This window comes from Gobius niger (assembly GCF_951799975.1).
Source record: "Gobius niger genome assembly, chromosome: 21".
Taxonomy (NCBI): Eukaryota; Metazoa; Chordata; class Actinopteri; order Gobiiformes; family Gobiidae; genus Gobius; species Gobius niger.
The window spans coordinates 26,374,962-26,399,715 of NC_136872.1; the positions used below are offsets into that span (position 1 = coordinate 26,374,962).

Here is a 24,754-nt window from a genome sequence, read left to right on the forward strand (position 1 = left end):
ATGCTTTTCGTAAGTCGAGGAAGACGGCACCAACAACCCCGCCCTCGTCCAACAACCCTCGGATGTTCTCGATAAAGAAGCAAGTGGCAGTTTCAGTCGAGTAACTGGCTCCAAAGCCAAACTGCAGAGGGTGTAGGACAAAAGAGGTGGTGTTGAGGTGCTTTGGACATTATGGGAAGTATAGTTATGGGTCTGTAATTAGCCAAAGACAGAGGGTCACCATTTTTAAATACTGGGACAACAACAGCAGATTTCCATATACTTGGAAACATTCCCTGTGACAAAGAAGGATTGATAATCATTCATTGAGTCATAATGAGTGCATTATTAGAGCTGTATCAGTGTAATGTGTGTAAATGCTTCTTATAAACAGAGCAAATACGTGTCTGAACCTGTGAGGAGGCAAAGTGCGTGTGAAGGAGTGTGATGAGGAATGTAGTCGAGCTGAACTGCTGAGCCGCTCCCACTGTTTCCTGTTCATCCAGTCACAGGTAAAAATAAACTCAGCGTTCACATGATGAGGTTTATCTCTGTGTTAAAGGCTCTGATTCTCCCCCAGGACGAGGCTCGGGGGAAATGGCAGAAGGAAAAGCAAAGCCTCCAGAGGGCAGCACTGAGCCACAGCTCTGTGGGACAAAGTGAGTTCAGTCGTTTGTCGACTTTCACCTCCTTCAAAGACAAATGTGTTTAGAGACAAAGCAAAACCAGAGCATTGTTCTCTCCACAGAAGCAGATCCACAGCCTCAGTGTCGGCTCTGTCCATGAAGAGTGACATTTCTAAAGGTCTCCCTCCATTCTTCAGTCCTGAACCTGCTCCAGACTCACGGTGAGAAATAAACCTAATGTGGAGTGAAATAATCTCCTGAAATAACACTGAAGTGACAGTTTTGCTTTCCATTTGTTTATACGTTTTCCACAATCAAAGGCCTTGAAGTGCAGAGTCGGTTTAATTTGAGGATATTCACATCCAAATGTGAGAGTTCAGGATCCACAGCTCCTCCAAGTCAATCCGTCTGTTCTGATCTTTGTTCAGCATTTTAGTGCCGCACTCTGAGTAACTGCAGGAACTGCAGCTGCTTAAATGTGTCGTACAAGTGAAGTTGAAATGACTTGATTTGACAGAACGGCAGTAAAGACTTTAACAAAACAAGGGGCTGTAAAGCGTAATATCATTAATATTAGTATCATTAGTTTTGCCATACTTAAATTACTGTGTGGAAGTTTGGGGAAATAATTACAAAAGTTCATTACACCCCCTTGTTATACTCCAAAAACGTGAGAATCATACATAAAGTAGGATATTGTGATCACACAAATATATTATTTCTGCAATCTAAACTGTTAAAAATGCATTACTTAGTTGATTTCTCTACTGCTCAACTTCTATATAAAGCTAACAACAGTGTGCTACCTGCTAGGATACAGATGCTTTTTACACGCACAGAAGGGGGTTATAACCTGAGGAGGTGTGATCACTTCAAGATTCAAGCAGTGTCTTCCACTAGAACAAGTATGTGTGTGTCTGTATGTGGAGTTAAACTCTGGAACAAACTGAGGTCAGCAAGTAATGTCCAAATATTCAACATTTCAAATCAAGATATAAACAAAACTGTATGGACAAAGTACAGGAAAGAGGAAATGGGTAATTGACTGTTAATGGGTATTAGAAAGTGCTTTATCAAAGGACCGATCAAGCTAATGATGAAGTTTATTATCATCATCATCATCATTATTATCATTATACGACAGAATCTATAACTCAGTTATGGCTATTGCTGTTGTGTTATTATCATCATTATACATACATAACAACCTATATCTTAGGAAGTACATTCTCAGAAGTGATAACATGTACATAACCGTGTGTGTCGTGCGTGTCGTAGTACAGGGCAGGGGGGCGGGGCCGGCTGCTCGAGGAGCAGACTCTTAAAGCTAGTCTCTTTTAATGCACAGCATAGGACACTTAACACAGGATGGTCCGGCTGCTCGGGGGCTGCCCCCCTCAGGCAGCAGGTCCAGCACAGAAGAAATAAAAACATAAGAGAAAACAAAACAGATAGACAACAGAACCTCGATTCCTTTTAAGTGCACATCATAAAGATTAATATTGTTATCATGAACACCAATCAGTCAATATAATACCTTTCATGATTAAATGCAGAGTGTTATGTGTTATTCATGCACATTGACACAAAGTGATGATGATGATGATGATGATGATGATGATGATGATTGATGATTGATGATGAACAGTAATACTAACATGGTAATAAATAAGGCATAAGAAAAACATTATATATATATATATATATATATATATATATATATATATATATATATATATATATATATATATATATATATATATATATATATATATATATATATATATTATATATATATATTTATATATATATTAAAAAAAACTCTTCCTCACCCTCCGCGGGCGGTCTCTTTTTCCTCCAAGCTCGGGTCCTCTACCAGAGGCCTGGGAGCTTGAGGGTTCAGTATCTTTGCTGTTCCTAGAACTGCACTGTTCTGGACCGAGATGTCTGATGTATTTCCTGGGATCTGCTGGAGCCACTCCTCCAGTTTGGGGGTCACTGCCCCGAGTGCCCCAACGACCACGGGCACCACTGATGCCTTCACCCTCCAGGGTTTCTCCAGCTCTTCTCTGAGCCCCTGGTGTTTCTCTAGTTTCTCCTGTTCCTTTTTCCTGATGTTGAAGTCGCTTGGTATTGCTATGTCGACCACAGCGGCTCCTCTGCTCTTTGTCCACCACCACAATGTCCGGTTGGTTCATTACCATTCTGTCCTTCTGTATCTGGAAGTCCCACAGGATCTTGGCTCGGTCATTCTCGACCACCTTTGGAGGTGTTTCCCACTTTGACCTTGGGGTTTCCAGCCCATACTCTGCACAGATGTTCCTGTACACTATACCAGCCACTTGGTTATGGCGCTCCATGTAAGCTTTCCCTGCCAGCATCTTACACCCTGCAGTTATGTGCTGGATTGTCTCATTGGCCTCTTTGCACAGTCTACACCTGGGGTCTTGTCTGGTGTGGTAGATCTGGGCCTCTATTGCTCTGGTGCTCAAGGCCTGCTCCTGTGCAGCCATGATGAGCCTCTGTGCTGTCCTTTAGTCCGGCTCTGTCTAGCCATTGGTAGGATTTCTGTATATCCGCCACTTCAGTTATGTTTCGGTGGTACATGCCGTGTAGGGGCTTGTCCTCCCATGACGGGACCTCCAGCACCTCATCTTCTGTTCCCCATTGTCTGAGACATTCACTGAGCACGTCATCTGTCGGAGCCTTGTCCTTGATGTACTTATGGATCTTGGATGTTTCATCCTGGATAGTGGCTCTCATCCTTTGGCCAGCTTATTATTCCTGCAGGGTATCTGATTACTGGTAGGGCGTAGCTGTTTATTGCCCGGGACTTGTTCTTGCCATTGAGCTGCTTCTTAGGACCTGCCTTACTCGTTGGAGGTATTTGGCCGTAGCCGCTTTCCTTGTCACCTCTTCGAGGTTGCCATTTGCTTGTGGGATTCCGAGGTACTTGTAACTGTCCTCAATGTCTGCTATTGTTCCTTCTGGGAGTTAGACCTTCTGTGTGGACGACCTTCCCTCTCTTAGTCACCATCCGACCACACTTCTCTAGTCCGAATGACATCCCAATGTCTGCACTGTATATCCGGGTGGTCTGGATCAGTGAGTCGATGTCTCGCTCATTCTTAGCGTACAGCTTGATGTCATCCATGTAGAGGAGGTGACTGATGGTGGCCCCGTTCCTGAGTCGGGATCCATAGCCAGTCTTGTTGATTATTTGGCTGAGGGGGTTCAGACCTGTGCAGAACAGCAGTGGGGACAGGGCGTCTCCTTGTGGCCCTCCATTGGCTTCAAGGGTGGTTTTCCACAACTTCATCGAGTTTGCAATGAAGGCTCTTAGAGTCCTGTTGATGTTGTATAGCTCCAGGCATTCAATGATCCAAGTATGTGGCATTGAGTCGTAGGCTTTCTTGTAATCAATCCAGGCAGTGCTCAGGTTAGTGTGTCGGGTTCTGCAGTCTCGAGCGACTGTTCTGTCTACCAGGAGCTGGTGTTTGGCACCTCTGGTATCTTTACCGATTCCCTTCTGAGCTGTGCTAATGTATTGATCCATGTGCTTACTTATTTTAGCCGCTATGGTGCCGGACATGAGCTTCCACGTTGTGGAGAGGCAGGTTATTGGCCGATAGTTGGATGGGACTGTACCCTTTGAGGGATCCTTCAGGATCAGGATTGTGCGCCCTTCGGTTAACCATTCAGGGTGATTCCCATCCCTCAGCAGCTGGTTCATTTGTGCTGCCAAGCGCTCATGGAGAGCCGTGAGTTTCTTAAGCCAGTAGGCGTGTATCATGTCAGGGCCTGGTGCTGTCCAATTTTTCATACCTGAGGCTCTTTCTTGGACGTCTGCCACTGGGATGGTGACTGGATTCTGTTCAGGGAGGTTGCTGTGGTCCTCTCTCAGAGCCACCAGCCACTGTGCATCACTGTTGTGTGCTGCCTCCTTCTCCCATATGCCTTTCCAGTACTGTTCAGTTTCCAGCCTTGGTGGATCTGCTCTGTTATTGTTACCCTGCCACTGAGCGTACACTTTCGCTGGTTGAGTTGCGAACAGACGATTTACTCGTCTGGCTTCGTTGTCTCTCGTGTACCTCTTTAAGCGGCTGGCCAAGGCTTCGAGCCTTTGTTTGGCAGTTTCCAATGCTTCAAGTATGGGCATCTGGCTGTACCTTTTGGGTACTTGCTTTTTCATTGCACCTTTCAAGGCCTCTGTCAATTGACTCACTTCCCTCCGTGCTGCCTTGATGTTATCCTCCAGTCTTCTTTTCCATGGTGGGTATTTCATCTCATGGTGGCTCTTACGATAGCCAAGCTTCTCTAGGATCACTGCTGCTGTGGAGTAGATCAGCTCATTGGTTTCAGTGATGGTTGATGTAGGAATTGCTCTCAGAGCTGCATTCACATCTTCTAGGAGACTTTCTGACAGTACTTCTCTTAGCCTCTGTAATTGGCTTCGGGGTTTCCTGCTGGACATTTTTGCCATGATCTTATTTTTCAGGTCAGTCGCTGCCTCGTTCAGCGTGATGGCGCCTATTGGGGCTTCGTACCCAATCTCCATTGGGGGGGCTGGTGTTAACTCCCCTCTGACCTGGTGTCCTGGCTCCCCGTTGCCGGAGCATTGGTTTTGTACCTCGTCAATCTCAAGTTGTGATAGCAGTTGCCGTTTGTGGATGTTGGAACACTGAGCTACTAGTTGTTTCGCCGTGAGTTTGGACTGTGGGTTTCGAAGTAACCATTTCTCCCACATCCTCTGCATGTAGCCCCTCTGACTAGGGTTACTGGAGTAGTAGCATTCCATCAGAGCCCTGTTCTCGCATCTCTCTCCCATTTCCGCCTTGTTCCAGTAGCCCATTTTACATCTAGGTGCTCTGGTTCCCCAGCATCTGACGCAGACATATTATATATATATATATATATATATATATATATATATATATATATATATATATATATATATATATATATATTATACACATATATTATACACACACTTCCTATAAGTGTAACATTCTGTGATAGTTGCATTTGCTGTAAATATGTAACCATATGTTTTTGTTGCAACCACATTATTATTGAAGTGAATGGGGGGTGAGAGTTAATAAGCTTGTCTTCTTCCTACTCCCTTTCGAGCTAGAATGCTGTTTTTTTGTAATTATTATTATTGTCGTATTATACGTCGAAAGGAGCATCCGGATGCCTCCTGGTCGCCTCCCGCGGGAGGTGTTCCAGGCATGTCCTAGTGGGACAAGGCCTCGTGGAAGACCCAGGACACGGTGGTGGGACTATGTCTCCGAGCTGGCCTGGTGTCGCCTCGGGGTCAGAACAGCTGGAGGAGGTGTGTGTGGACCGGGAAGTTTGGGCATCTCTGCTGAGACTGCTGCCCCTGCGACCCGGCCCCGGATAAAGCGGAAGAAAATGGATGGATGGATGGATATTATTATTGTTTTTCTCACTTTTGTGTCTGTTTTGTGTAGATCGAAATAAAATATTAAATCCGTAAAAAAACAGTAATATGAGGACAGTGACAGGGTGAGGCTCCGACGGCTCCACACTGGATCTGAGATGGAAAACACTGAGCTACAACGTAAGAACAGACTTTAAGGTTTAATGCAAGAGTTTGGATGAATAAATCAAATGAAACTCCTCATTTCAGTGAGCGACACCAGGCTGTTACACTTTATAACCTGTCTGTGAGTCAAATGTTTGTTCAGTGACTCTTCTGCAGCCCGTGGTCTGCTCCTCAGAGCTGCTGGGCCAGGTCTTTACTGCCGTCTGTCAGATCAAGTCCTTTCAAACCTGATCTCTGTGGCACATTTAAAACACTACACGATGTTCAGTCACGGTGAGTCTTTCTCCACTGGGACGAGGACACGCCCATGACTCTATTCGTCCATAAGTGGAGCTGACAGTATTTCAGATGTCAGTAAAAGAATGTTGTTGGTCTCATGCTCTGCCCTTTGATCAGCCTCAGACCTCAGCATCACCTGCACACGCACACTTCCCTCCTGAAGCTCAGCATGAATCCAGCTTCACTTCTCAGGCTGAAGAACCTGATCTTCTCTCCACAGAAGCAGATCCACAGCCTCAGTGTCGGCTCTGTCCATGAAGAGATTCTGGTCTAAATTCTTCCCTCTAAACTTCAGTCCTGAACCTGCTCCAGACTCACAGTAAGAACTGACCTGAACACAGAGTCTCAGCAGCTAAACTGTGCTTTATATTTGTGATTGTAACTTGTGAGATGTTAAAGAAGTGCTCAGTGCTGTGTGTTTGTGTCACAGAGAAACAGAGTCAGAGCAGGACGCCTGGCCTCAGTGTGGAGACACAGGCAACAGTCCTGATCAGGGGGTTCAAGGCCCTGCACCAGGTGAGTCTGCTCAGTCTGAGACTCATCAACTACAGCAGGGAATAAGAGACCTGTTCATCAACATTAACAGGTGTCTCCTCCTCTGTGTCCAGGTGAAGGTCTCCACAAGGTTCTGAAGGAGCATAAGCAGAGCCTGAGCAGCAGATGTGAGAGTGTGAGAGAGGGAAGTGAAGAATCAGGAGATAGAACTCTTCTGAACAGCATCTTCACTGAGCTGTACATCACAGAGGGCCTCAGTGAAGAGGCCAGAGCCCAACCTGAGGAGAGGAGTCTGGAGACACAGTCCAAGAAGAAGGAGGTCCAGGAGATCACCATCAGGTGCCAGGACATCTTTAAAGCTCTGCCCCCTGAGCAGCAGCAGGGGGCGCTGCAGCAGGGCTCCATCAGAGCCGTGCTGACTGTGGGCGTGGCTGGAGTGGGGAAGACCTTCTCAGTCCTGAAGTTCTGTCTGGACTGGGCCCAGGGCTCAGAGAACCAGGAGCTGCAGCTGGTGGTGCCACTGTCCTTCAGAGAGATGAACCTGGTCAGAAGGGGGCGCTACAGTCTGATGGAGCTGATCCAAGTGTTCCATCCAGCGCTGGATCCACAGGTCACTCTCATTTAGAGAAAGCTTTACCTTCATGAGGAGTTAAACACTTGGTTTGGTAAAACAAAAGCACATTGGCCTCAGGGCGTTTTCACATGTGTTGGAGTTTTTTGGGTCGACCCAAGATCGCACTGTTTCAACTTCAGTTCAGTTGGTGTTAGCAAACATTAGCTAAAGCCCTTCACACATTATAGTTAACTGGGGGTATAGTATGCTACTATCCATCCATCCATCTTTTCCGCAATCGGCCAAAATGTCCGGGATTTTTCCCATTGACTTATAATGGGGCTGCCGCAAATCCATGCTTTTCTGCACTTTTTTCTGCATTTTCTGCAAGTTTTGCTCTTTGTGCATGTTCAGCTTCTGCAACTTGTGGGTTTTGAGAAAAAAACGTCCTTCTGCAGATTTCCAGTTTTTTTATACGAGAGTTTGAAATGTTTGCATTAGTGTGTATGTGGGAATCCAGCCAATGGGGAAACTCCAGGCCTTTCAGCCATTTGTGCAGCTTCTGCCATTGAAGCACTGAGGCCATTTCAACAGTTTGACCAGTTTATGGAATATAAAAAGTTTATGCAACATTATGCAACAAATTATCCACTTTATGCATTTTAAACCGTTTATGCAACTTAAGAGTTTATGCCATTTACATAATTCATGCAAATTATCCCATTCATGCATTTTACCACTGCAGTTCATACAGTTCATGCAACATGACATTTTATGCATTTTACCACTTTATGCAATTTCTGCATTTGCTTCCCGCATTTCCGCAGTCAATCGCAATGGCGATTGATAATTGTCACGGGGGGCAAAGCTCTCGATTTACCGATCGAACTACGTTCCCACCCTCACCTATGGTCATGAGATTTGGGTCATGACCGAAAGGACGAGATCGTGAATACAAGCGGCCGAAATGAGTTTCCTTCGCAGGGTGGCTGGGGGTGAGGAGCTCAGTTACCCGGGAGGAGCTCGGAGTAGAGTCGCTGCTCCTTCACGTCGAAAGGAGCAGCTGAGGCTCGGACATCTGTTCCGGATACCTCCTGGTCGCCTCCCGCGCCTCCCCCACGTCATCACTCCCCACATTACCTGCTGCCTGGAGGAGACAAGGGCATGGATGACTCACAACTTCCTTCAGTTAAACAGCTCCAAAACAGAATGTCTCCTCATTGGAACCCCACACCAACTCCGATCCCCCCCCCCCTGACCGTTTACTCATTTGCAGGTCATGACATTCCCCTCACACCCTCTGTTACAAACCTGGGGGTTCGATTTGACCCCCACCTCTCATTTAACACCCACATCCAACATATCTGTAAGACTGCATTCTTTCACCTCCGCAACATCTCCAAACTCCGCCCCTCCCTCTCCCTTCCCGATGCAGAGAGGCTGGTCCAGGCCTTTGTCTCCTCCAGGCTCGACTACTGCAACGCACTCCTCATCGGGATCCCTGGCAGGAGCCTGTAGAAACTGCAGTACATTCAGAACTGCACTGCCAGGGTCCTGATGAGGGTACGTAAGTCTGAACACATCAAACCCATCCTCCATAAACTACACTGGCTTCCTGTTAGGTTCAGGATTGAGTGTAAGATCTGCCTCATGACCTATCAGTGTGTCTACGGCAGCGCCCTGGTGTACCTTAAAGAACTCATAAACAGCTACAAACCAACCCGACAGCTCTTCTGACAGCTCCACCTCCTGGTCCCCAAGACAAAGCTCCGCACTATGGGAGATAGGGCGTTCCAGGCAGCTGCTCCTCGACTGTGGAATGCCCTCCCCAACCATCTGAGGGCACCACAGTCTATTGAGGTTTTTAAAAGTAAACTTAAGACCCACTTAATTTGTGAGGCTTTCTCTTAGTGTGTTTATTTTGTGTTTTTACTGCTAATGTGCGTCATTTTTTTACAACTGATATGCTCTGTTCTTTTTTTTGTGGCAACTGTAGCACCTTGAGATGTGTTTTTCATGTGTAAAGTGCAATACAAATCAAATGTATTAGGCCCGAGCAACGGACACGCAGTGTCCCGTGAGGGACTCATTAATATCGTTAACGGGGGACGAAAACGCAAGAATTCACGTAGCAAACGTGAACCGATACAAAAGTAACAGGGGTCAAAACGTAGTGCTCCGCAAGCTCTAATTTTGGGTGGGGTACGCGAGAGAGAATACTAAAAGTTGGCTCAGTGGCGCCCCCTCAAACAGCCAGTTTACATTGACTCAATGGAGGACCGGTCGCAAAAAAAATCATTGTACAAAAGTGACATTGGCCAGGGACATAGACCACGTCAGGACATGTCAAAAATGATATTATGACCCCGCCCTAAATGCTACAGGAAGTCGGCCATCTTGGCCTGAACCTCAAACCTTCAAAATCGTACCTCTTGAACTTCTGGCCCCTGATCCCCGGGTTTTCAATGGAAAGCCTCCAATTTTGGCCAACATGTCCCAAACCCATGTGGCTTTCAAAATCATCAACTACATTTTTTTTACATTATTGGGCGTGGTCATGACAAGGCCGCAACTGAGAGGCCATTTTCAGCTAATTTCAGAGCCTCATATCTTTCACAGACTTGGCCGGATTGGAACGGACCCAATCCGGCGCGCGTGCACATTCCCGACCTGGACCTAATGGTGGGCACACGCAGCCGCTATGGCCAAAAATGCCTTTAAATTGTTTTTTAAGTGGCTTGTAAGTGGCCCGCCCATCCTCCGTGAAAATAGTCAGAGTTCTTTGCCTGGCAGCATGTTGGACTCAGTCAGAGTTTCTCCTGAAATTCGTTAATTTTCCAAATTTCCCCCTTTATTCACAAAAAGCCACAGTTTTAGACTCGTATGGACTTGTACTAACCCTCTGTCAGCGAAAGAAGTTTTAATTTGGACGTTTTTGGCTGCAAATTCAGCTTTTTCTGGACTGTACAATCACAGGATCAATCCCAACCTTTAACCTTTTTTTTCCTTTTTTTTCTTTTGGACTCTGCACTTACTGGGAAGAACATGAATCACTGCCTGTGGTTCCAACCTCATTTCAAAAACGGGGAAACAACCCATCTGGGGTGCTGGGACCTAATTTCGGCCAGTCAATTTAGAGAATCCTCGCCCTCATTTGTTTGTATGGACTGATAGCTCAGTGATAGTGTGGTCGTCTCAGCCTTGACACTTTATTAATGCTTTCTCCTTTTACATGGGCCGTGGGACACTTGTCCAAGTTTAAAACACATGAGCGCGGGGCATTTCATGAGATATTTTTTCTGGTCGGCTGGCATTTGCTGTCCCTGTGTAGTGTCATAGCTAGAGTGTTGGCTTCCCAATCGTGAGACTGCTGGATCAATTCTGACCTTGACTCTTTTTTTTTTTGGGACTCGGCACCAAATGGATATAACATGAATCAACACTTATGTTCCCACCCTCTTGAAAAACGTGGAAAGAACGCTTCCAGAATGTGCAAACTAAAGACAAAGAAATTGTGGGATTATAGGGAAACAACTGAGGCAACACTGGGGTCAATGTCGAAAACATATTGAAAAAATTGTATGGCGGGACACATGACCTGAACTGACCACTGTCCTCCAGTGGTGAACTGGGAACAAATTTCTAACCGGTAATTTAAAGAAAAGTGGCCCACATCAGGCTCACATTAATATGGAGTTACAAATCAGTGATAGTGCGCTGGTCTTTGGTTTAGGAGGTTGACGGTTCAAATATGGCTTTGACATGTTTAATAATGCTTTCACTTTTCTTGCCGGCGCAAGAGTGAGTCCAGGTTGGGTGTGAGGCAGAGGCGAGAGCAGGTTTGGGCGAGAGAGAGTGGGGACGGTCGCAAAGGGCAGTGCATGCGGTGCTTGCAAGGGTCAAGAGCGAGCGGTGGTGGTCGCAAGTGGGCAGTGCGCCAAGGGCGAGGGCCTTTATTGCCGCGAGCGGCTTTAATTATTATTATTATTATATATATTTGACTGTGACAAAAGTGGATTGTCCCAGCTCTATCATCTGTCTTATAAATTACTGACTACTGATTCTAAACCAATTGTTCTTCTTCAATCCAGCACACGCTTCTGTCTCTCTCGGGGCCAAAAAGGCCAGACATTATTTCCATACCTTCATCTATGAAGCTGCTGAACAAGGATGAATCCCTTTTGTAATCAGTGACGTGTCATCTTTAGATCGATTATGGCTCCAGATGTTTCTGATGTTTCTGCTTATTTTATCAGTATTATTCACTATGTATTTGTGAGGTGGATGAATGTGTGACTAGGAAGCTGTAAATCAAATGTCTGTTGTGGATAAAGTTTTCTGAATCGAAAGTGAGGGTTGAAGGAAAGTGGTGTAAAGTCATGGATGTTAAATGTTGTGTTTCTCTGCCCCACAGACGCTCACAGCCCACACTCTGTCCGTCTGTAAACTCCTGTTCATCTTTGACGGCCTCGACGAGAGCAGACTGTCTCTGGACTTCAGCTGTGAGCTCATCTCTGAGGTCACACAGAGGTCAGAGGTGGGCGTACTGTTGGTGAACCTCATCAGAGGCGCTCTGCTTCCTCACGCCCTTATATGGATCACCTCCCGCCCAGCGGCGGCCCATCAGATCCCAGCGCGGTGCGTGCACAGGGTCACGGAGGTCAGGGGCTTCATCACTGACCCACAGAAGGAGCAGTACTTCAGGAAGAGGTTCTCAGATGAAGAGCAGCTTCAAACAGTCCTGTCCCACCTCAGAACCTCCCGCAGCCTCCACAACATGAGCCAGATCCCAGTCTTCTGCTGGATCACCTCCACAGTCCTGGACCACGTGTTGAGAAGCCATCAGAGCGGACCACTGCCCCAGACCCTCACAGACATGTACGCACACTTCCTGTTGGTGCAGACGCACAGGAAGAGTAAGTACAAACAGACACAAACAGAGGTCAGGTCTGAGACCTGGGGGCTGACAGAGGCCGACACAGAGCTGCTCCTGAAGCTGGGGAGACTGGCCTTTGAGCATCTGCAGACAGGAAACATCATGTTCTACCAAGAAGACCTGGAGCAGGTGGGTCTGGACCTGAGCGAGGCCTCGGTCTACTCCGGACTCTGCACTGAGATCTTCAAACGAGAGAGTGTCTTCAACCAGTCAGTCTACTGCTTCATCCACCTGAGCGTGCAGGAGTTTCTGGCAGCCGTTTACCTTCACCACTGCTTTAAGAACAACAAGAAGGTGGTCAGGAAGTTTCTTGGGGAATTTAGATGGTCCATCTCACGATTAAGTCTAAATTACTTTCTCATGAAAGCTCTTGAGAAGTCCCTGCAGAGTCCAAACGGCCACCTGGACCTGTTTGTGCGGTTCCTTCATGGCCTCAGTCTGGAGTCCAACCACAGACTTTTAGGAGCTCTGCTGAGTCCAATCAGCCAATCAGAAATCACCAAAGTCATTAAAAACCTTAAAAAGATGAACACAGAGAAAGTCTCTCCCGACAGAAGCATCAACATCTTCCACTGTCTGATGGAGCTGAAGGACCAGTCTGTGCAGCAGCAGATCCAGGACTTCCTGAAGTCTGGAGGTGGATCTAAGGAGGAACTGTCTGAGATCCAGTGCTCGGCTCTGGCCTACATGCTGCAGATGTCAGAGCAGGTCGTGGAGGAGCTGAACCTATACAAGTACAACACGTCTCCTCAGGGTAAACTGAGACTGATCCCAGCGGTGAGGAACTGCAGGAAGGCTGTGTGAGTCCTCAGTCACAGACAGAAGCTTCACAGACCTGTTAGAATCACTCACATGTCGCTCTAACATCTGTTACAGGTTTAGAGACTGTGGACTCTCAAATCTTCACTGTGAAGTGGTGGCGTCAGCGCTGAGCTCCAGCCCCTCCCATCTCAGAGAGTTGGATCTGAGTGAAAATAAACTGAGAGTCTCCTCAGTATCTGTGCTGTGTGCAGGTCTGAAGAGTCCTCAATGTCAGCTCTCCTCTCTCAGGTCAGTGTCAGGTCTGTGACGGCTCTCGCTCGTCCATCCTCCACTCTCCTCATCCTTTAATCACTGAGTGATGGGACGTAACCGTTCTCTGAGAGTGAAGTAAAGTGTAGGAGATCATGTCTGAAAAACTACAGCATTTACCCCCGACCTCTGAGTCCTGCTCCAAACCAGAGTCTCAGATTTTCAGCTGTAGCTACAGAAACTCCTCTGACTTTACTCTGGACTTAATCACTTCTTGTATTCTTTATTCAGATTGTATCGCTGTGGTTTGTCAGAGATCAGCTGTTCCTCTCTGGCCTCAGCTCTGAAGTCCAACCCCTCACATCTCACTGAGCTGGAGCTGAGTGAGAACAAAGACCTGTCTGACTCAGGAGTGTCTCATCTGTGTGGTTTTCTGCAAAGGTCAGACTGTCGCCTGCAGATTCTCAGGTCAGTTCACTGTCTCTGTGTCCGGGCTCAAGACAAAAATAATGAATTTCCAGAAGAATAAAAACTCAGAAGTTTTATCCATAGACTTTTAGAATATATTAACACATTGAGTGCCAAAAAGAAAAAAAACGTGTTTTTTGCATTTTTTTATGACAAAACGAGACAGTCTTATCCTGGCCTGAGTCAGACTGATCCTCATGTTCACAGATTCATGGGGGAAACAGTCTGGAATTGTGCGATTTGATTCTCGCTGACTCCGGCAAAACCAAGACGAGCCAATCATAGCGCGGGAGCTCTGTGTGTCGTTTTCTGTGCTCGGATTTACCATCAAACTCCTCCGGCCGTGACCAAAACAGTGAAGATGGCGACACAACAGTTAATTGTGTGTTTTCAAAGCCCCGCCCAGTGGCCCCGCCCAGCGGCCCCACCCAGCGGTTCTGCAGCAGCTCAGTGTCAGACAGAGGAGGGAGAGCAGAGGGATCTCCTGCACAGAACATCTCCTCACCTTGTGCTTCAGATGCTCTTTAGTTTTTATCCATCGGCCTCATAATCACAGACCAATGAGGTCGACAAGCCGACAGTTTATGATCTAAACATAAACCTTGTGTCAGACGCGAGCGCTGTTTACTGCGAGTCACCACCGCGTCCTCGGCAACGTGTTTTTGTAACAATATTTCAGCTCCATGTTTCCTTTCAAACAACGTGAAACTCAGGCCCAGACATTCTCAATAGTCCATGTTCTTTTCTTGAAGAGTGAAGAGTGAAATGAGGGAGACAGTTGTGTTTCATAAAACACACAATATTTGATCAAACTAGCCTCTGTTTAGCTTAGGATTTCTGAGGAACCGAGACACGTAGAATGAAAGTGTTTCCACCTCCTGAGAGCTGAGAGTCTCAGCTTTCAAACGAACCACAGCCTGTGTCCATAACTATAACACAGAATACACTGTGGTGATACAAATATCAGGAAAAATGGTCTGGATTGTTGGTGCTCAATGTTTTAAATGTCATTTTAAAAATAATCACAAAATAAATAAAATATTTTCATCTATTTATGCTTTTTATACATTACGATTTGTATATTGTTCAAACTATATTTTAGAAAGTTTTAGAAAAGAATTAGACTTTAAACAATTTGTGGAAAAGTTTGTTGTTTTAAATGATTAACTCTTCAGTTTAAATTCATGACTTTTATTATTCAAGATGTGTCTTTGTGTTTGTTTTATCTGTTTTATCTCTGGACTTTAAGATCTTTATTTATTTATGTATTATTTTATTCAGATTGTGGGGCTGTAGTTTGTCAGAGATCAGCTGTTCCTCTCTGGCCTCAGCTCTGAAGTCCAACCCCTCACATCTCACTGAGCTGGAGCTGAGTTATAACGAAGACCTGTCAGACTCAGGAGTGTCTCATCTGTGTGGTTTTCTGCAACGGTCAGACTGTCGCCTGCAGATTCTCAGGTCAGTTCACTGTCTCTGTGTCAGGGCTCAAGACAACATTTTTTTTCCAGAAGAATAAAAACTTAGAAGTTTTATCCATAGACTTTAGAATATATTAACACATTGAGTGCCAAAAAGAAAAAAAAAACATGTTTTTGCATGTTTTATTTTTTTTTATTACAAAACGAGACAGTCTAAAGCCCTGTTCTCACGGGATAAGCATTATCTCGGGACCCCATATAATAAAACAATCACCCCCCGACGTCTGTTTTTGATGTGGCACATTCGCACGGGAAAACCGAAGCCTGAGATTCTGGTTGAAATTGACATCTCCTGGATATGACGACAAAGAACTCCTTTCTGAGGTCATTTGTAAAATTAACTTTCACCTGAATGAATTTGTGAAGCTTTAGTCTCTTAACACGGACAATTCTCCGTAAAAGGTGTTTAACTGTAGTTGGTTGTAAATGTGTAGTTGGAGTGACATAAACTCTGAGCGCAGCCTGGCTCTCTCTGAAGCACATGCAGAACACCACGTGGTTTCTCTTTGCATTTTGCCTTTAAAACAGCCTTTTACTGAAGCTAAAACATGATGCAGCTAACGTCGTAGCTAAGAGGCTTGGACTTTGGATAAAACACACGAAGCCCAGGGAGGGAAAGGAGAGAGAGGAGAGAGAGGGGAAGGTAAGCACCGACTCGGGAGCATCAATGACGCTGGAACCGCTGAATATCGCTCCGTTGTCCCTCTGTGTTTCTTAAACATTAAGTTGAAAATGAGGAAATGCAAATAATGAGCTCTATTATTTCTAATATTGAAATCTGAGGCTTAATATTGACGAGCAGAGGAAGCTCTGAGCAACTCGTCCTATGAGACTTTTACGCACCAGTTTTAAAACGCGTGTGTTGCAAAATCCATGTTTTATGATTGTGTTCTGAAATGTGGTTTAGTTTAGCTCAATTTATTCTGCAAACTCTGGTTATTCTTAATTGAAATAACTAAATGTCAATGAAAACGAATGTGATGAGACTTGAATTAATGACAGATAAAAACAGTTCCATGCGGGGTTTTTTTACGACGTTGTTTGTCAAAATAATGGAGTAAAATGATGCCAAACGAAACTACTGGTTTAAACTCTCTAATGGTAAATGGTCTCAACTTATATAGCGCTTTTCCACCTACATTAGGCACTCAAAGCGCTTTACAGCAAGGATCCACTCACCCATTCATACTCTCATTCATACACCAATGTACGCAGACACTGGGGGCAATGTGGGTGAAGTGTCTTGCCCAAGGACACAACGACAGTGTACACTTTCAGGAGGTGGGAATCGAACCCCTGATCTTCCGATCATGAGACGACCTGCTCTACCATCTGCGCCACCGTCACCGTCGCTCTAATGCCTCCATTCTTCATCAAAAGTAAATAAAAATGCGCACAGGAAACAGAAAAAGCCTCATCACGTGTCGGATCCTCCACGTTTCTGTCCAAATCACAGACAGGCCTGTTCACATTGGATTAGTTTCATCACAGGACCTCGGAGTTCAGCAAAATATAGTCGGTCATTTGCAGGGAATTTTTACTTTACAAATCACTGACACAGGATTAACATCACAGACATTCTCCGTGATTATTACAAATCGCATGTGGTCCCAGCAGGGGCGTAGCACCAAATTCTGGGCCCTGGGTACAAACTATCTTGGTGGACCCCCCCCCATTTAAAATTCACATTTCATATTCTATGTTCTTTGACCACATAACAGTGGTTTAGTGGTTTGACAGTGCAGGTCATTTATATTCTAGTATAACTTTATCATATATACCTTAACTAAGGGAAAAAATGGGTTGGCCAAAAAGTGCTTCATATACAAACACATGTGTCCAATCCAATGGGTACTTAGGTCATGGTTTGTGTTATTGTTTGTTTTATTGTTTGTTTGTTTGTTTCAAGTCAATGTTTGACTTGAAATTGCATCGGATTTGGCTTCAGTTACAGAAATTGAATAACCTTTAATCCTGTAGTGACAGATATTTAGATTAAGGTGGAATATTCTACTTTCATTGGGCCAATTGAAATGGCTGGTTTTAGGTAGAGCATAATGATTATTAGCATCACATTAAACAGGAGGACTGCACCAGGACAGGGGATGTTTGTGCTGAGAATAACACATGTGTGACTTTAAAATAGGCATTAAAATGCTATTTTACAAAAAAGTGATGATACTATGATGTCTCTGTGGCCACAGGCCTGAACAAAAAACTCACGGGCTTCAGTCTGATTTAGTCTCACCATATTTGAAGCCAATACCTTTAAGTGTGTTGTCAGTAAATTGTTGTTGTAAAAAGTTACGTTGGAATCGGCTAAATAACACGAGCTCCACCTTTCACTAGAACCAGGTTGACTCGTCTCCAAAGCTGCGCATTTATAATGAATCCAAATGCGCGCGGCTAATTAGCATAATTAATAGCGTGCGCGACCTGTGGCTTTTGTCCCTGTATTGGCCTGAGGCTCAACTATAATAAATATGAGGAAAGAGAAACTTTAGAGGTTAAAACGTGGAGAGAAGGAGCTCTGTCTCTGACTCAGCGCAGGCAGAGGCAGGACTCACCTCACCTGATGTTTAAGTGTCATTTATGACAAGAAAGTTTCATAAGGTCCGATAGAACAGGCTAGTGTTAAATAAAAGCACATCAGAGCGAGGTAAGACTAATATCTGTCTTTCTTAGCTCTGTTTCATTACATCACAGAATCCACCTCATCAAAGTCACTGCTGAGCAGAAGCTGGTGCTGAACACCGGTGTGTGGGCTGAACCATTTGGCACATGTTTAAAGGGGTGTCAGGGCCCTATCATCATTATTGTTTGTGCAAAATTCTGTGTAGCAACCACTGTATTTTAGCCCGGTTGTGTTCAGTTCTTATAGTATCAATTATGAGGAAACTTAGAAAGTACAATACAGAACGCTTTTTGCAGCATTATTGAGGGCCCCTACCTTGCTCTGGGCCCTGGGTACTCAGTACCCTTTACCCCCCCTGTCCGACGCCCCTGGGTCCCAGGTGAAACTAATCCCGTGTGAATAGGGCTTTAGCCTGTCCCGAGTCAGACTGATCCTCATGTTCACAGATACATGGGGGAAACAGTCTGGAATTGTGTGATTTGAATCTCGCTGACTTCAGCAAAAACAAGACGAGCCAGTCTTTATACATTATGTTTTCATAGATACATAAATAAAGTCAGTCAGACTTTTTGCAAGGCTAAGAAAACTTGTGAAAAGTCATGATCTGGACGTTACAGAAATAAACTTGCCCCTTGTTCGTTAATCGTGTGTTTTCAAAGCCCCGCCCAGCGGTCTTGCAGCAGCTCAGTGTCAGACAGAGGAGGGAGAGCAGAGGGGTCTCCTGCACAGAACATCTCCTCACCTTGTGCTTCAGATGCTCTTTAGTTTTTTATCCGTCGGCCTCATAATCACAGACCAATGAGGTCGACAAGCCGACAGTTTATGATCTAAACATAAACCTTGTGTCAGACGCGAGCGCTGTTCACTGCGAGTCACCACCGCGTCCTCGGCAACGTGTTTTTGTAACAATATTTCAGCTCCATGTTCTCTTCAAACAACGTGAAACTCAGGCCCAGACATTCTCAATAGTCCATGTTCTTTTCTTGAAGAGTGAAGAGTGAAATGAGGGAGACAGTTGTGTTTCATAAAACACACAATATTTGATCAAACTAGCCTCTGTTTAGCTTAGGATTTCTGAGGAACCGAGACACGTAGAATGAAAGTGTTTCCACCTCCTGAGAGCTGAGAGTCTCAGCTTTCAAACGAGCCACAGCCTGTGTCCATAACTATAACACAGAATACACTGTGGTGCTACAAATATCAGGAAAAATGGTCTGGATTGTTGGCACTCAATGTGTTAAATGTCATTTTAAAAATAATCACAAAATAAATGAAATATTTGCATCTATTTATGCTTTTTATACATTAAGATTTGTATATTGTTCAAACTATATTTTAGAAAGTTTTAGAAAAGAATTAGACTTTAAACAATTTGTGGAAAAGTTTGTTGTTTTAAATTATTAATTCTTCAGTTTAAATTCATGACTTTTATTATTCAAGATGTGTCTTTGTGTTTGTTTCATCTGTTTTATCTCTGGACTTTAAGAACTTTATTTATGTATTTATTTTATTCAGATTGAGGTGCTGTGGTTTGTCAAAGATCAGCTGTTCCTCTCTGGCCTCAGCTCTGAAGTCCAACCCCTCACATCTCACTGAGCTGGACCTGAGGAATAACGATCTGAGAGACTCAGACGTGAAGGAGCTCCTGGTCCTCAAACAGAGCCCTGACTGTCGACTGGAGACACTGACGTGAGTCCAGACTTTATCAGACTGTTCTGAACCTGGAACATTTTCTATTTTCTAAAAACACTGAGGCTGTTGGAGTTTGTTTTAAAGAGTTTTTTAATCTTAAATCCATTCTATCATTAAAGGTTATTTATGAAGATCAAGTGTTAACCATGTTATTACGTTATATCCTTATGAAAAACAGACCTGGAGTGAGTTTAGTTTCAATAATCATCATATTCAGTTTATCTCCGTCTTCCTCAGTCACACCAGCCCACACTCCGATACACGGGAGATTTAACTGTTTTAAAGACTTTATTATTTTTCATTGTCTTTCCATATTAATTATTGTGAATAATAATAAGTTGTAATAAATGATTTCTGATTTTTATTTCTGAACAGGTTTTGATATTAATAATGATGTTCAGCAGCTCCAGATCAGACGCCTCAGTCTGAGTCCAGGAGAATAAACAGAAGGATCCAGGATCACGGCTCAGAGGAACAGGTCTGAGCTCCATCAAGAACCTGGAGACACTGTATTGTATTGTGATGATATAATTGTATACCTGTCTCATGTGGACTCTTCTGTAGAATGTATTAATGAGGCCATCAATCAGTATAGGGGCTTATCAGGATACAAAGTTAATCGGGAAAAATGCGAATTATTACCCTTAAATAAGCATTGTAGGAAATCGCTGATTCAAAACTCTAGTATTAAATGGAAAGAAACAGCAATAACATATTTAGGTTTACATATCACATCAAATCTGTACCTAAGTAGAGATATAAATCTTAACCCTCGTGTCGCCTTCGCGGGTCTTTTTGACCGGCTGTCATGTCCCGGGCGTTTGGATGCAAGGTGACACAAGGGCGCCCTTCCAACCTTCTCAGTGTAAATGTGAGTTGACTTTCTTCAGAGTTAGACTTTAGGTCAGACACCATGAGTGACAGTAACATGAGGCTAAATTCAGTGAGCTCAAAACTCAAATATGTAGTAAAAACATAATATATGGACAATTATTATTACAACTACAACAAGAAAATATTTGAAAATCATGAATCTAATCAATTTTTTTTTTTTTAAACTTATTCTCATTCTAAAAAAAACAAAAACAAACAAACCCAGGTCATTTGTATCTGCTGTAAAGTCATGTTTGTCCCAGTTCCTCTGAGTCGTGGTGGGTCATGGTGGACCATGACAGATGTGGATCATGACAGATGTGGACAGGACAGATGTGGACAGGACTGTAGTAGATCTACTTTTACTTTGGAGAAAATAGTTACTATAGAAACTGTTGAAGAAATGAACCTCATGAGCTTCTTCTGTAACATCTGTCCACATCAGTCCTGCAGCACCACGACTCAGAGGAACTGGGACAACATGACCTACAGCAGATACACATGGTTAGGTTTTTTTTTGAGGGTTTTGTTTTTTAGAATGAGAGAAATAAAACAATTAATTTGTTTAGATGATTTTCAAATACTTTCTTTTTGTAATTGTAATAATAATTTTCCATATATTATGTTTTTACTACATATTTGAGTTTCAGAATATGATATGACTCTTACCTGCAGCAGAGTCTGAAGTTCTGTCTAAAGCAGAAGCTCCATGACTTCCTTCTTCACTTCTCAGTCTGTGACTGAAGAGCAATGAGGCCTCAGCCTTTTTACTGGAAACAAAGAAGTCAGTGTATTCAGCCTCATGTTACTGTCACTAATGTCTGACCTAAAGTTTCACTCTGAAGAAAGTCCACTCACATTTAGCCTGAGAAGGTTGGAAGGGCCCCCTTGTGTCACCTTGCATCCAAATGCCCGGAACATGACAGCCGGTCAAAAAGACCCGCGAAGGCGACACAAACACCTAAGGAATAAGATGGAATCTAAACTGGACTGTGGTCTGGACATGTCCAGATATCGCTCTGGGGTTGAGTGAATATAATTAAAATGATTAAACTTCCAGCAGTCAAGTACATATCGAAAATGTTGCCCGTTACAATTAATAAAACATGGTTTAAGAAATTGCATATAATAATCTCATATTTTATATGGCGTGGGAAAACTGCTAGACGTTCTTATCTAAGACTGTCTAACTTCCAAAGGAGGAACAGCTGCCAAACTTCCAACATTACTTTCTCTCCTTTGGCTGCGAACAAGCGAGCCAGTTGTTCCATCACACTGCAGATAAAGACTGGGTCAAAATAGAAAAAAAAACTACTAATGTAATTTGATATTGAGGTGGGAAGCCTATACTACATCAAAAAATCACCACATGAATTAAAACAAAGCCCTATTGAAGCCACCTTTAATATTTTAAACCATGTCAAAAAATACTTAAATCAGCTCCATCTGTGAATCAGCCTCTTTGGTGTAATTCTAATTTCACAATCAATAAAAAGATTATAAAATGGGCTACTTGGAAAGACAGAGGCATTACTCAGCTTCAAGATATTATTCATGAGAGTTCCTTTAAAACATTTACTACTCTAGTTGATCAATATAATGTCTCCAAAAATAACTTCTTAAATTACATATCTCTAAAATTTGCAGTAAATAATTGTGTATCTTTTGAAAACATGACTTATGGCACCCATCAACTGGAAGATACACTTTTCAATCAAGATGAGAATTTAAGTGATTAAGTCCAGAGAATTTTAAATGAACATCATACTAAAAATTAGTGATGCACGATAATGCCAATTTGAACCGATAACCGATAATTCCGCATGTCCCGATACTGATAACCGATAATGACACCGATATTTATGTATATATATATATATATTTGCACTTTATTTTTTCTGACAAGAACTCACTGTAACAGTTCACAGTTCTGCCCAAAATGTATTAACTCTACCAGGCAACATACAAGTGTATAAATATAAACGAAATAATGAGTTTTACTTTGGGTTTGAGTCTCACCTTTTTCTAAAGCTCTGGTTTTTACAGTTCCATCGTCTGAGCAGGTCTGACTCTGCTCATCTGTGTCACATCTTATAAAAAATAAAAAGAATATTATTACTACTACTACTTCATTCCTAGTGTTTTTCTTTTTGTTGACATCACACTAATGAATTCTTATTTACAATACTGGAATATAGACAGTATTACAGTGATAATACTACAGCGCAAAAACAAGACTCTCTCCTGCACTGGGCTCATTGATGTATTTGTGCCTCGTGTGGTCGTGGCTCATTCATCGATGTAAAGCTCCTCTCGTTCATAGCGCTTGAATCACGGGGCTGTCGTGTTTATTAGATCAGAAATACTAAGATAATACATGGGTTCAGGCCTCGCTCTGTTCCAGTAACTCACGTGAGCGAGTCAGAGGTTCACATTTCCTCGTCTTTTCCTCACTTTCTTGCGGTGCTAATGTTGAAGTGACTTCGATGTAAAAAGTCTAAAAACTCTTCCTTCCCGGAGAGCGCCTGCACAGCTGTTTCTCTGGAATACTCGTCGTATTTTTCAGCTAAAACCGTGCAGGTCGGCCGTGGAGAGCGTGTATCTGCTGCTGTAAACGTGCTGTCCTGAGTCTGCAGCAGCTCATGGGCTGCAGGACGTGCGGCGCCGAGAGAAAGGCAGCGAGCTCGAGCCAAAGATTCAATGTCATTTGAGGCTAGAATTATCGGGCCTAATTATCGGTTGAATTTTTTTTATCGGCTTATCGGGGATGGCGCCAAAATGCCGATAAATGCCGATAATTATCGGCGGCCGATATTATCGTGCATCCCTACTAAAAATGCAAATGATATGTGTAATAGGAAATGGACCAATGATCTGAACATTCAAGAGGACGATTTATCATGGAATGATATCTGAAAGAATGTCAAGCGACCTTTTAGATGCAGCAAAAATAAGCTGAGTCACTTTAAAATCTTGAACAGGCTGTACTATACACCTTCCCAATGGTTTAAAATGGGTGCTGTAGATACTAATGTATGTATAAAATGTCAGGCAGCTGAGGGAACCTTGGCTCATCTGTTTAATGTCCAAGGATAAAGGAGTTGTGGACAAAAACAACGAACGAAGCCACGTCATATCTACATATTGATAATCCAATGACTCCGCAAACCTGCATCCTTGGAGACCTACATCAATTTAGTAATGTTTCATCAACGAAAAAGAATGCATTTTTATCATTATACATTATAACCAAAAGAATAATTTTGAGGAAATGGATAAATGACTGTCCGACTCATGACGACTGGTCAGGAATCTGATTATCTCGAAACATGGGATCCATTACATGAATTTATCTTGAGTGTTAATTGAATGTATGTAGAGTTCCTTTTTTCTTTTATGTGAATGGAATTGTCCTTACTAATATTCATACTGATATTATCATGTGTAAATACTGTTATATTGGTCGCGGGTGGTAGTGACGGAAAAAACATGGGAGTCATTGAGGCACTGTTAGTGGAAAGTTTTACTGCTGTTCATTATATATGTATTTATGACTGTGTGTATATGTTTATGTATGTATGTGTATATATATGTGTTTATGTATGAATGTATGTGTATGAATACATGTGTGTGTGTATATCTATATACATGTGCACATATCGTTTTTGTTCCTGTTTTTATGTCTGTTGTTTACTTGAGCCCTTTAGTATATATGTCTTCTCTATAGCTTTGTAAAAATGGTTTATACACAAAGTGTAAATGGATTGGGTGTGGGGTATTTAGTATTTTCCTTTTTTTTTTTTATAATTCTTTTTTTTTCTTTCTCCTTTTCTTTCTCTGTTGATTTTTCCTTATATGTTTATATCCTTTGTAAATGTATTGAATAAAAATTATGAAAAAAAAAAAAAAAAAGAACCTGGAGATAAAAAGTCTCAAAGAAAGAACGACGAGGACGAGAGAAGAAAGTGAAGTCCTTCAGACTCTCCAGGCGTCTGATCCTGGAGCTTTGATCTGTTGTCCTTATTGACATTATTACATTGATCTGATATTATGATCTGATGAAGAACAGCTTATTCAGATCAGGTGTAAACTCTCTGAAGAAGCACAGCCTGACCTTCTGTTTTCCGCTACAAAGTGTCCGACTCGACCTCTCGATCTGG

The 24,754-nt window shown here is 43.3% G+C and overlaps 2 protein-coding genes across 2 annotated transcripts in view; both read left to right on the top strand.

The window, feature by feature from the left end:
- The window catches only part of LOC306981088 (NACHT, LRR and PYD domains-containing protein 12-like), a gene marked incomplete at both ends in the record, with an annotated part of 136,374 nt that overhangs the window by 97,963 nt on the left and 13,657 nt on the right, over positions 1-24,754 (top strand). Inside the window, 3 exons of the mRNA XM_079580638.1 lie at positions 13,740-13,916; positions 15,198-15,374; positions 19,545-19,718. Of these exons, the coding sequence (XP_079436764.1) occupies positions 13,740-13,916; positions 15,198-15,374; positions 19,545-19,718 (528 nt within the window). The remainder of the gene's footprint in view (positions 1-13,739; positions 13,917-15,197; positions 15,375-19,544; positions 19,719-24,754) is intronic.
- LOC306980674 (uncharacterized protein) lies at positions 6,435-7,573 on the top strand (the record flags this gene model as incomplete). The annotated part of the gene is made up of 2 exons (XM_079580101.1): positions 6,435-6,447; positions 7,062-7,573. The coding sequence occupies 2 exons, from the start codon at positions 6,435-6,437 to the stop codon at positions 7,571-7,573; spliced, it is 525 nt and encodes a 174-aa protein (XP_079436227.1).